Genomic DNA, 14207 nt, shown 5'->3' with positions numbered 1-14207 from the left:
ACGGGCCATAAAGTCATGGAAGAAAATGTTTAAATATTCCATGTGACTACAGTGGCTCAACTATACGTTTATCAAGCGATGAGACTACTTTTTGTGCGGAAAAATAATGACTTTATTTGAATATTCCTTTTCTTCTTTGTAGGCCTGAGACGAGAGTTCAAGAGATTTCCGAGACGCATGCGCGAGAACTGAACGTAGTTCTCGCGCATGCGTCGTGGAAATCTCTTGAACTCTATTCACCTATACACATAGTTTTGTGAGTTTTATATATATAAATATATTATAAAACAAGATATTATTGTTCATAGATACCAGTAATAACTGCCTATAGTATACCTTTACTATACCTTAGGGTTGTAGCTGAGGTATCTGGGGCCCCCGGTGCAGGTTGTTGCTGTGAGGGGTTGGTTGCAATTGCGGGGCGGCTAGAATCGCCACCACCTTTCGCCCCGGTAGCGACGGCCCTGCTTTCACTGAAACAAAAGGAAAGTGTTATGGAGAAAAAATGCAGGTTTAATATCCTCCCGTAGGTTAGCAACATGCTCAAAGTCTTCATTCTAAAGCATTAAATTACACATCACCTGTGGCTATTATGAAACAGGAGAATCAAATAGCACACCAGAGACATGTTTACATGTCTGAGCCTGAGTAAAACAGAGGAAAGCCATCAAACTGACACCCCTACCTCTTCTAGCTGTGATAGATATCATATGGTAGTAAAATAAGGTGATTCTCTCCAGTCTAGATGCTATAATTTCTTTGAACAGGATGTCTGGATTTTTTCCCCAGGAATGTGTTGCGGTAGAATATTTTGTGATGGTGAGTGGGATGTAATCTCAGTTAAACAATGCTGATGTATAGCTTAGGGTGACCATATTTTGATTACCAAAAACCAGGACACTCGGCCCAGCAAACACATGGGCCAACTCAAATGATTTTTGAAGTTTACTCAAAGATGCCTTATTAATTTCAATACATTTAAAGTAGGTTATGCCTCCTCTCTGTATGGATAGAAAATTGTTATTGTTATATGAAAACAGGACAGTTGGTCACCATAGTATGGCTATACATGAAAATGACTCTATAGATCAGCTATAAATACAAATAGGTTTAAAAAAGACCATCAATGTTTCTATTATTCTGGTCAAAGTGTTGCTGAGTCACCGTACAGTGTGATATGCATTTGCAATCAGAGTTGACGGCACGGTAGCCATTGACAAGTCAACGGCTATACCGTCAACCGTTTGATTACCAACATCTTCTTTCGTGTTTTACAGCAGAAATAAACTCATTCAGTTTTGGATAAACGAGGTGAGTCTTTTCCGAGTGACAACATTTTCATATTTGGGTGAGCTGACCTTTTACATTGCTTTCAAAACAGATTTATTAATCTCTTATTTTGTGTTTATTAAATTAAAGAAAGTCACTTCGAAAGTTCAACCGGGATTGGAACGACATGAGGGTGAGTAACTGGGAGCGTGATGTTTGCCTGGCATTAGGAGGGATTGCGCCTGCTGCTGTAGCTCTCCTCCGCCGATAGAGGGCGTCAATATCTGAGCTGCGGGAGCCTCAAGGTAATAACCTGCTTTACACACCGTAAACCACACAGGCATCGTCACGCACCGGCCTGCAGGGATCAACCGCATCTCGACGAGGGTAAAAAAGATCACGAGAAATTTAACTTTTGCTTTGGCGCAAATCCATTTTTCATCCATGGACGTTAAAATAATGTTTTTATCCATCCCGCATCCCTGCTGGAAGAGGATGTCATTATTTTCACGCCGATGTCTCTGATCAAGGTGAGGAATGGATAATATGCGGCGATTTCAGCGGAGAATAACATGATCACCTGTGCATTTTACCCTTAAAATGACGTCCCGCATCCACCCAGGCCTTTGTTTGGAATAATAATGGTCTTATCCTTTAAATATCACCGCAATGTTCTTTTATTACAGCAATTGCATCACCTTATACAGGCAGGTCAAATGAACTAACGCGCAAACGCGCTCTTTGTCTGGTTGCGGGCGCGCGCTCAATCAGTCAATCAATCCGTCAATCAATCAATCGCCTTATTTGCGCTTTCCACGAGCGTGGAATGAGTCGAGTCTAACGAAGCATCTTCGAGAGGATCAATGGAGCCTTTCCTGCAGATCGCGCCGCACTCGCTGGCCATCGTGCTGTCGCGCGTCGTGGCGGAGGACGCGCCCGGGGTGACGGAGAGCGAGGAGCCTCCGCACCATCACACCGGCTACGAGATATTCGCGGACTTCAAATCACTGAACATGAAATATTTCTGGAATAAGATGGTGGCCGATGCCATAGCCGAGACCTTTTTCCTGGGCTGGATAGATGAGCATGTTTTACTGATCCAGGGCAAGGAGGATCACCTGGAGGTGTTGAGGGAGGCTTGGATGAGGAGGTCCCTCAAACCACCGCAGGGCTTCGACATCAAATACCTCGGTAAGAATGATCTATATGGTGCATTATATGATGTTATACAACGCTGAAGATTTAAGACTTTATTCTCATTTAATAAAGTACCATATGGTATTACCACATGGTAGCTACCAGCCATTGGTTGTTGTGGACATGTTCTATTACAATGTCATCATGGCATTGTTTTGCACTGTCATAGGATTGTCATTCAGTACCTTTGAATTGTTTGGATATTTTTTGACATACACCATGATGGTGTCATTGTTTTTTGATGTTTGCTGGTAATTTTACTGTGTTCTTTCAAGTACATTGCAGCACAATGAAAAATAAAATGGCAGTCATTCAATATTATAGCAAATATTAGAGTACCTTGGAATTATACTTTTTGGACATGTACCATTATAGTGCTTTTGTATTGACAATTTATATTTTCCTAGTTTTCGTTGCTGAACTTTGGATTATTAATGTATCATGGTATTAACATGTAAATACCATGATATATTAATAATTTAATAGCAAAAATTTCAATGTTGAAACTGGTTTATAGCTGAGATCTAAACTTTTCAAGGTGGTAGATCTTCAGGAATATGATTGACCACCTCTGAAACTTACATTTTTAATGATTTCGAGTTTGATACTGTCCTAAATGGTGTCCTCCATTGTGGTTTTTCATTTATTTAAATTTCATGATTTGCTTGTGCTTGCTTGTTCTGTGATGTGCACTTCACAAATCAATATTTTGAAGTGACTTTTGGCTGTGTCCGAAACCAAATGCTACAGTCAGTCAATAAACTAAATTTTTGTAGGAAAGTTTTCTTTTAGAACGGCTTACAAGGCCATAATATCCAGTTTAATGATCTAAAATGTAGAAGTCTTCTTAGTAGACAGGGTGTTATGAAAAAAATCTGATGTGGATTTATGACTTACTGCCTTTGAATACTTCTTGCGAATGCAATGTTTTTCAAGTTTCGGACACTGCCATTGTCTTCAGCTGTGAGATATTGAGGAATTTGATACGACCCGTAACCTGAAACCTTCTTGTGATCTTTAAGGCAGAGAATGCATGTCATGTTCGTTATCCTCTTAAAGGAACAGGCCTTCCTATCAGCATCAGAGAATTAGGCTATTATAGTCATAAAGTCATTTATAGTCATTTATTACTCACCCTCATGTCAAACACGTAAGACGTTCGTTCATCTTCGGACAACAAATGAAGATCTTTTTGATGAAATCTGAAAGCTTTCTGTCCCTCTATTGACAGATACACAACTGACACTGACACTTTAAAGAGATTGAAAAACTAATCCATATGAATTGAGTGGTTGAGTCCAAATTTTCTAAAGAGACTTGACCTCTTTATTTGATGAACAGATTTAATTTAGGCTTTTATTCACGTTTAAACATTGATCGGCGAACTTAAAAGCTCAACCGAACTTGCTTGATGCACAAGAATGAACCTCATTGGTTCTTGCAGAAGCTCAAATGTGCTGCGTAACACGAGAATGAACCTCATTGGTTCTCGAGCGTCCGTTTACCACAACTGATGTGTGTTGAATGTTTATATGTGAATAAAAGCCTAAATTCAATCTGTTCATCATATAAAGCAATCGTATATCTTCAGAACAAAATATGGATTAGTTTTACGATCTCTTTATGAACTTTTTGAACCATCAAAGTGGTAGTTGCGTAGCTGTCAATGGAGGGACAGAAAGCTCTCTTGTTGTTTGTGTTCCGAAGATGAACGGGTCTTGCGGTTTTGGAATGACATGAGGGTGAGTTATGGAGGGGAATATCCCTTTAAGAACTATTTTAATAAAGGTTTTGTGAGTGTCTTTGAATATATTCTGAGTTTTGAAGTTGTGTATGAAGCCAAGACTCACCTCCTCATTAAGACCCCTGACGTTCGCCTCCATTATTCAGACTAATTAGTGCAGAAAACTTCTGTCCAATATTCAGCCCTATGGACACACACTGAGGAGCAGCACTCTTTATCTGTAGCCATTACAGAGATTATGGGACAGGTCTGTGTATTGTGAGTGTTCTTAGCAGAGTGTAGGATAGAGGAAGAAGCCTTGGACCTTGACATATAGCTGTTGCTGTAGGGTTTGTTCTCTTCTCTCCAACTCTACTCGCATCTCTCTCTTTCTGTCCCTGATCTCCCGCCCCTATTTTTGCAGGAGAAAGAGCTATGCTGTATCCGTCTCTTTGTGTTTGACATGTCTTGCGGAACAGCTGAGTTCAGTTGTAGAGGAAAAACCCTCTATTGACGGAGAGAGACATTCTTTGCATGTCTACTTTACTCATCTAGTTTGTTTTGATATTACATTAAAGTGTTTAAGACAATAAAAAGAGCTCAGAAAGTGATGGGTAATGTTTTCAGTGATCATCCAAGAAAAGATAAAAGTGAGTTCAGTGATGGTTCATTTCTGTTGTAAAAAAAGTTATTATTTTAGATGATTTATCTATACAGCTGCTCTGGAGAAAACAGTGATGTCTTCGTCCAGCTCAGTTTTGTTCTCATATAATGGTGTCAATACAGGCAGAGTAATAATATTGTTGAATATTAAGTATCCCCAACTGAGCAAGCCAAAAACCAAAGGCAACAGTGGGAAGGAACCAATCACGCCTGTATGGGGACGGATTTGTTGAGGATCAGTGCCATTGGCTGTCTTGTCGATGAGGCCTTCACAGGGGAGAGTCTAGTTGACACAAATCTCTGCTGACACTTCAGGGATGCCTTGTGGTCGCGTCTAGGCGCAGGTCCTCTGTCTGATCTGGATACGGCCTGGATCCGGCTGACTACATCATGTGTTGTGGTCGCGTCTAGGCGCAGGTCCATCATCTGATCTGAATCCGGCCCGGATCCGACTGACTACATCATGCGTTGTGGTCGCGTCTAGGCGCAGGTCCTCCGTCTGATCTAAATACGGCCTGGATCCGGCTGACTACATCATGTGTTGTGGTCGCATCAAGGCGCAGGTCCATCATCTGATCTGAATCCGGCCCGGATCCGGCTGACTACATCATGCGTTGTGGTCGCGTCTAGGCGCAGGTCCATCATCTGATCTGAATCCGGCCCGGATCCGACTGACTACATCATGCGTTGTGGTCGCGTCTAGGCGCAGGTCCTCCGTCTGATCTAAATACGGCCTGGATCCGGCTGACTACATCATGTGTTGTGGTCGCATCAAGGCGCAGGTCCATCATCTGATCTGAATCCGGCCCGAATCCGGCTGACAACATCATGCGTTGTGGTCGCGTCAAGGCGCAGGTCCATCATCTGATCTGGATACGGCCTAGATCCGGCTGACTACATCATGCGTTGTGGTCGCATCTAGGCGCAGGTCCTCCGTCTGATCTGAATCCGGCCCGAATCCGGCTGACAACATCATGCGTTGTGGTCGCGTCTAGGCGCAGGTCCTCCGTCTGATCTGGATACGGCCTAGATCCGGCTGACTACATCATGCGTTGTGGTCGCATCTAGGCGCAGGTCCATCATCTGATCTGTATCCGGCCCGGATCCGACTGACTACATCATGCGTTGTGGTCGCATCTAGGCGCAGGTCCATCATCTGATCTGAATCCGGCCCGGATCCGACTGACTACATCATGCGTTGTGGTCGCGTCTAGGCGCAGGTCCTCCGTCTGATCTAAATACGGCCTGGATCCGGCTGACTACATCATGTGTTGTGGTCGCATCAAGGCGCAGGTCCATCATCTGATCTGAATCCGGCCCGGATCCGGCTGACTACATCATGCGTTGTGGTCGCGTCTAGGCGCAGGTCCATCATCTGATCTGAATCCGGCCCGGATCCGACTGACTACATCATGCGTTGTGGTCGCGTCTAGGCGCAGGTCCTCCGTCTGATCTAAATACGGCCTGGATCCGGCTGACTACATCATGTGTTGTGGTCGCATCAAGGCGCAGGTCCATCATCTGATCTGAATCCGGCCCGAATCCGGCTGACAACATCATGCGTTGTGGTCGCGTCAAGGCGCAGGTCCATCATCTGATCTGGATACGGCCTAGATCCGGCTGACTACATCATGCGTTGTGGTCGCATCTAGGCGCAGGTCCTCCGTCTGATCTGAATCCGGCCCGAATCCGGCTGACAACATCATGCGTTGTGGTCGCGTCTAGGCGCAGGTCCTCCGTCTGATCTGGATACGGCCTAGATCCGGCTGACTACATCATGCGTTGTGGTCGCATCTAGGCGCAGGTCCATCATCTGATCTGTATCCGGCCCGAATCCGGCTGACTACATCATGCGTTGTGGTCGCATCAAGGCGCAGGTCCATCATCTGATCTGGATACGGCCCGAATCCGGCTGACTACATCATGCGTTGTGGTCGCGTCAAGGCGCAGGTCCATCATCTGATCTGGATCCGGCCCGAATCCGGCTGACAACATCATGCGTTGTGGTCGCATCTAGGCGCAGGTCCTCCGTCTGATCTGGATACGGCCTAGATCCGTCTGACTACATCACACCTTGTGGTCGCTTCAAGGCGCAGGTCCATAATCTGATCTAGATCCGGCCCGGATCTGGCTGACTAAAGTAAACCTCAGGATAAACAGAGCCTGATATTAGCGTGATTATTAGTAGATTACATACGTGTTACAGAAGGTGTTCCCGGTTCTGGCTGACCTAGTTTATGCAGCCTAACTATCATTTAATGTGATTTTATTGAAAAGAAAAAGTGCACCGTGCTGCCAGTTCTATTTGTTGCTTGTCAGTTTTCAATATAAAACTTCATTCATACAACTTGGAGAAATGATTTCAGTGTGTACTATCAGTACTTTTTCAACATTTTCAGCAAATTTAACAATACCATGATAATACCGATAACCGTGATAACTTTGTTTAGTAATAATATATATTTTTTATACCGTTTCATCTTTAACAACTCAGAACACTTTAGAAAAAAACATCTGTTCCTTTGTTTGCACTAAACTTTGAGCCTGAAGTGTTAAATGGGTGGCTGTTAGCTTTCTTTGTATTGTCTCAAAGCCAGTGTTAGCAGATGTGATATCATAAGCTCAGATAATATTAGGGTGTGCAGTACAGATATGCACTATTATGCACTTTTTAAAATGGTAACTTTTAAATTACAATCTTACTTTTTGGCAAATTGCACTGTGACTCAGGCAAGCATGTCTTAACAACATTACACGACTGTGTGTGTGTGTTTGTGTGTAAGATTGAGACATTTCTGAATTGCCCATGGCTGAATGAGGGTTGTGTGGTCTCACCTGTGTGCATTGTTTCCAGTCAGCTCTCTCAGGTGTGTGTATGTGTGTGTGTGTGTCTGTACAGGTTGAATCCGGGGAGGGGAGAGAAGGCCATGCCCTCAACTGACTATCCTGCTCGTAAATCTAACCCTGGTTTGAGATTTTTCCGTGCAATGATCCAAGACCTTTTTATTGCACTGAAATCCTGAGCTCAGTAATTATACGAGAAACTAGAAACCAAACTCAGAACAGTGTAAGAGCAGGACTAAGCTCACTTCTAGGCGGTGATGCATGCTATCATTGCTTTTAACTAACCACCCTGCACTTTAGAGCAAATTTGGTTTCCTTTCTCAGCCTATATGTTTCAAAGTATAATTAGCTCTTTTATTTCACCATGCACGCACACAAACACATGATCTAGCATTTCTGTAAATGAAAAAATTAATTTTAGACATTTTAGTTTTACCATTGCATTTTCCATATTGATGCTGCATGTGATGCAATAAGATGATTGTTGATAAAGCATGTAGAAGGATAGAACGTAAGCCGTCTGCTGTCAAAGAGTTTAAGCCAATCACAGGGTAATGAAGCAATGCATTTACCTCATGCGTTTAGTTGCATGATACAATTTTTTCTTTATTATTATAATTTTTTTTATTCTAGTTTTGTGTAACATAAGAGTTTTGACCAAGAAATCACGAGAAACAAACATAACTTCTTTTTAAATATAAATGCTGTGGTGGGTGAAATATGACCCAGACATGTTTTTTAAAAGGGGTTCACCCCTTAGGCTCTGGGTTTTTAGTATCAGTGAAGGTCCACATTTGAGGAAAGGTGATTAAACCCATTTTCACGTATGTATCTCCATTCTGTTTGGCTCGTGTTAACATGCCAACTGCTGTTGATTGGCATCTTTTCAGATGTGGTTGGATGCGGGTTGCAGTTATCTATACTGGTGTGTCATCTAGTTGGTGATTTATGGATGACTAACAGCAGTCAGACACATTCCAAAGTGCCTGGTTTGTCAGAGTCATACATTTATATCATACATTCGTGGAGAGGTGGATGTTGGTCAAATTGCTTAAAAAGATGGCATATTGAATGATAATGATGTTTAATAAAAGGTTTTGACGGGCTTGATTTAGGTGAATTAGGACTGACACTATTACTGTGGATTAGGCTGGTAATCCGTAACTGGACTAATACTAATAATGTGTGTGTGTGTATGTAATCTCTATATCTCAGCTTTAACTATCCATATAGGAGAATTGCATAACTGGACTTGAGAGGCAGGGTTGATGGCGACTCAGTTTGATGTGACTCGTCACATGGATAAAAGGCCGCCACAAAGCTGATAAATACCAGAGTGGTGGTGTGGTGTGTGTGTGGTAGTCCCAGCGGTGAGGTCATTCTCCTCTCATCCACTTAAAATGGATCAGAAGCAGGCTAGCCTAGCGCGCATTGAGGCGAGTTGTGCACGGCTCCCTCTGCTGGTGCAGTACTGATAAGATTCATCAAGTGCTTTGCACACTAATCTAAATCCGCCTTACTCATGGCAATCGAACACATCCTGTGATTGCATACATGGTAATGCCTGGAGATTTACCTAAGAGGCTTTATGTATGGGTGAAATTTTTCTTGCTTGGTTGGTGTTGGATTGTGATTGTGTGTGTATGTTTATATATATATAAAGGAGTAGTTCACTTTTGAGAACTTTTGCTGATAATTTATTTACTCAGCCCCATGCCATCCAAGATGTCCATGTTTTTCTTTCTTCAGTCGAAAAGAAATTAAGGTTTTTGATGAAAACATTCCAGCATTTTTCTCCCTATAATGCACTTCAATGGGAACCAAACGGTTCAAGGTCCAAAAGACAGTTTCAGTGCAAACTGCAAACTGTTTAAAGGGCTTTAAACGATTCCAGACGATCGCTCATTTAATGAATAAATAACAGTTTAAGTTTTATAAGCTCAAATGATCGCCTTGCTCTGTTCTGTGACGCACGTTTGTGACTCTCCTGTTCGAACAAATCTTTTTCCGAGTCATTTTGGTTCATTCAATGAACGAAACGGACGAATTGACTCGGAAAAAGATTCGCTCATTTTGATGAATAAGTTACAACAGGTGAGTCACAAACGTGTGTTTAAACAGTTTTGCAGTTTGTACTGAAAGTGTCCTTGAACCTTGAACCGTTTGGTTCCCATTGAAGTCCATTATATGGAGAAAAATCCTGGAATGTTTTCATCAAAAACCTTAATTTCTTTTCGACTGAAGAAAGAAAGACATGGACATCTTGGATGACATGGGGGTGAGTAAATTATCAGCAAAAGTTTTTTGAAAAGTGAACTACTCCTTTAATTTTGTTTTCAGATAATTTAATGCGAGTGAACGGTAAAGTCAGCATGAAATCTGAAGAAAAGTTAAATCGCCATTATTTAAGATTGTCATTTGATTCTAGTCAAAGTAGAACATAAAAAAAATATTGTTTTCTTTTAAGATTTATAACCCAAGGTTGAATTAAATAATTCCTACTTTGTTTTGTGCAGATATTGCCCTTCAAAATGTAAATGCGCACACACACACACACACACACACACACACGCACGCACTGGAACATGGTGTTAGTGCTGGGTTTGACATTTTATGGTTATGTTTTTTCTCACTCAATCATTCCGCCTTGTTTTGGAATCTGCATAACAATGTTTCAGGCTGTTAAATTATCAGTTCAGGCTGACCTCCTGATTTAATGTAAATATCATGAGAATATTTCTAGAAATACTTGCATAAATTGCAACACTAGGATATCAATCTTTTAAAAGTGTCAAGAGTTCAGAATCAGAGATGATCCTGCTATAGTGTAGTTGGTTGTGTGGTGTAGGCCTGCTTCTGTCCACTAGAGGGCAGAGTCAGATAGAGATTCATCTATAATCAGAGCATCTCTGGTTGGACTAACAGGACTGCTGTTGCAAAGCTTGTATGCTTGGAGTATAATATTAGTTTTACCATTTGAATGCCCAGTTTACTTTGGGCGATTCAGTTTATACTTTTCACAGCTTTATCTCAACACCATTACAACAATAACACTATTAGCAATAAGATTTAGTTTGAATACTGCCGTCACAGTGCTCTGCTCTCATCCAGTCCTTTAAGAATCATGTCTTCATTCTGTTTTATACCTAAAGTTATTATTCTTTTCTTTCTGAGATATTGCAGTGGCATTACTATGGTATATATCATATTAAAGGGATATTTCACCCCAAAATTAAAATTTTAGATTTTTTGACCATCTGCTAGTATTGTATCTTTTGAAGTACTTTGGAATGAACAATTCACCCAAATGAAAATTCGGTCATTTACTCACCCTCAAGTTGTTCCAAACCTGTTTGAGTTTTTCTTCTGTTGAACACAAAAGAAGTTATTTAGAAGAATGTTGGTAACCAAAAAGTTGATGGACCCCATTGACTTTCATAGTAGGAAATAAAAATACAATGGAAGTCAATGGAGCATCAACAATTTGGTTATTGACAACATACAATATATCACCTTTTCTGTTCATGCAAATGCTCGCCTTGCTCTGTTTTGCGAAGCGCGTTTGTGACTGTCCGAACTCGTTCATCAAAATGAACGAATCTTTTTTCGAGTCGTTTAATTTATTTCGTTCGTTGATTGAAGCAAAAAGCGAGCAAAGTGAGCATTTGAGCTTATAAAACGTAACCTTTTTTATTTATTTTTTAAATGAGCGATCGTTTCGCTAGATAAGACCCTTATTCATAGTCTGGTGTTGTTTAAAGCCCTTTGAAGCTGCACTGAAACTCTCATTTGGACCTTGAACCGTTTGGTTCCCATTGAAGTCCATTATATGGAGAAAATCCTGGAATGTTTTCATCAAAAACCTTAATTTCTTTTTGACTGAGAAAGACAGACATGGACAACATGGGGGTGGGTAATTATCATCAAAAGTGAACTACTCTTTTTAAGTAAATCCAGCCAACTACTGTTCGACGATGCCATAGATAAATACAGGGCCACCGCAAAAAGCGAGTTTCAAAGACAAAATTGTAAAGATTGATGCATGCTTGTTTCTCTGGTGCATAAGGTCTACAGATAATCAATACCAGTCCAGTGTGACCTGGATCCAGCTGACGTGAATGAGGAATCAGCTGTGCGATTGATTGTTGTCCTGTGACGTTAGACTTTCGTATCGGGTAGTTTGGTCTTTTGTAACTGATATTCCGTGAAAATATCTGGAGAACAAGCTCAGTCAGCTTCATGTCAAAATAAAATCTCACAAACACCATGCAAGGAACACAATATGTTTTGAATGAATTTGATTTAGAAAATGGCATTTCACGAAGACCGTCTGATAATGCTTTAATTTTCACATCCTCTCCGGATGTTAGTCTTTACAAATGCATTTTAGTTCCACTTTTCATTAAAGAAAAGTTTAAAACAAATAGCAACTTCAAACATGCAGGCGTACGGGGAACATGATACTGTATGAAGTCATAATGATGTCCGACCATGTTTAACATGCATTGTAAAGGACTAATGCATCACACATTGATGTTTTGCTCTTTTCACTTCATCTGCCCTGATGGATGTGTGACAGCGAACCTCTGGTTTGGATTTATTCTGCTTTTCAACGGCACAACTGAATTCAAGTGAACGTATCTAAGATCAGCGCGTATTTTATTTTCATTTGTGATTTCCATCTGTTTCAACATTCTTGCTATGCTTAATACTATCTGCTCTAAAAAGCATTTGTGGGAAGCTTAAAATGTCTCTTACCAGAAAAGATTCATTGTGTAATCTCTTGAGTAAGCTCTCTTATTTGAAATATTATAGAAATAACCCATAGTGACCCATTTGCAATTGTGGCAGAAGGATTGCCTATTTTTTTCATGTCAGTCGTGTTGGTAAAATAGTTTTCTGTGACTCATATCACGTTACAACAATTTATGTTTTTTTTTGTTTCCAATTTAAAATACTCAAGCAAATACAGAACAGTAATGTTTAAGAAATATTTGAAACATTTTGCAGTTTTTGTGGAGACTTTCATCTTTGGAAGTTCAAAAGAGCATTTATTTGATATAGAAATATTTTTGTAACATTTGAATTGTCACTTATCAATTTAATGTGATTTTGCTAAATAAAATGACTAATTTATTCAAATCTTTCTTACTTTTGAATGGTAGTGTGTATTTTAATATGCATTATAAAATGATAGCAACACTTTTTTTTAGTGTTGATGCAAATGATTTGAGTTTAGACTGAGCTCATTCACAGAAATTATTCAAACTTACCAACTTTAACGATATTTAGAGGCCAGAAAGTTTTGTAAAGCTTTAGGAAAAAATATATACAAATATTATGATTCCTGCTGCTGCTTAAAGGGAAAATTCACTTTGAAATTAATTTTTCGTATATGTTTATCTTACCTCAAGGGCATCCAAGAGATGTAGGTGTCTTTGTTTCTGCAGTAGTCTCGATTTTGATATTTTTAGGTCAAACCGTTCTTGTCTGTCAGTCATATAATGGAGGTCTATGGTCACCACCTTAAAGAGAAGTCCAAATTAAACATGATTTAATGATCAATGTGTACTTACATTTACGAGTCATTAAATCATATTTAATTTGGACTTCTCTGTGCATGCTCTTTGAGGTGGTGACCATAGACCTTCATTACATGACTGATAGACACGAACGGTTTGACCTAAAAATATCAAAATTGAGACTACTGCGAAAACAGACACCTACATCTTGGATGCCCTTGAGGTAAGCAAAAAAACATACCCAAAATTTAATTCAAAGTGAACTATCCCTTTCATTTTATTTCACCAGCAAAATCATTGCTAATATTTTATGAATGTCTTCTGTCGCCTAGTCCTTTAACACGCATGCCCTTCATTCAGCGTTCTCTGAGTTCCATTCAGTTCTTCTGTCATCTGGAAGACATCCTGGGAACTCTATGGAATCTGCGGAACACAAAAGATTCCGAAACTCAAGCCCAGGTCTTCTCTCACAGAAGAAAAACAAAGCTTTCATTTCTTGGCTCAGTTTTCTTTTGCCTTGTGACCTGAAGTTATGAATGGGCTGCCTAGGCACACATTCACACACTGGCTTTCACTCGCTTGTTTCCTTGTTTCTTTCTTTAGAAGTTCAGGGTGGTCTTCAAATTTGGGGGGTTAGAGGATTTCATGGCCAGAAAAGAGGCTCAGAAAAGTACTTAGTGTTGTGAATGAGGTTGATATTTGTATTTTCTAAACAAAACAAAGTCAGAAGATGTTATGTAGGTGGTTGTGAGGGTGTTACTAAGGACTTGCTTGCTTGTCTCTAGATATGGCTGTCATTTGAAATGGCATATTTCAAACGTGAATTGTTTCTAGTCCATGTCTGGGTTAGCATTTTCCCATTTCTGGGTTAGCAAATATCCACTATGCCTCATAAAATTCATAGACTAGCATAATTCAGCCAGTTAGACTGAGCTTGAACGTTGTGTGATCTCAAATCACCTTCTCCAGTGAGAGAACAAAATCATCAG

At 40.4% G+C, this 14207-nt stretch overlaps 1 protein-coding gene across 1 annotated transcript in view; it reads left to right on the top strand.

The window, feature by feature from the left end:
• Positions 1–1571: 1571 nt before the first annotated feature.
• Positions 1572–14207, top strand: part of stox2b (storkhead box 2b) — a 75073-nt gene continuing 62437 nt past the window's right edge. The window contains exon 1 of the mRNA XM_039649122.2: positions 1572–2460. Coding sequence (XP_039505056.2) covers positions 2133–2460 — 328 coding nt within the window. The 5' untranslated portion in view covers positions 1572–2132. The remainder of the gene's footprint in view (positions 2461–14207) is intronic.

This window comes from Pimephales promelas, chromosome 9 (assembly GCF_988280905.1).
Source record: "Pimephales promelas chromosome 9, fPimPro1.hap1.1, whole genome shotgun sequence".
Lineage (NCBI taxonomy): Eukaryota > Metazoa > Chordata > Actinopteri > Cypriniformes > Leuciscidae > Pimephales > Pimephales promelas.
Note: the sequence above shows the minus strand (reverse complement) of the source record. Positions and strands in the feature narration are given on the sequence as shown.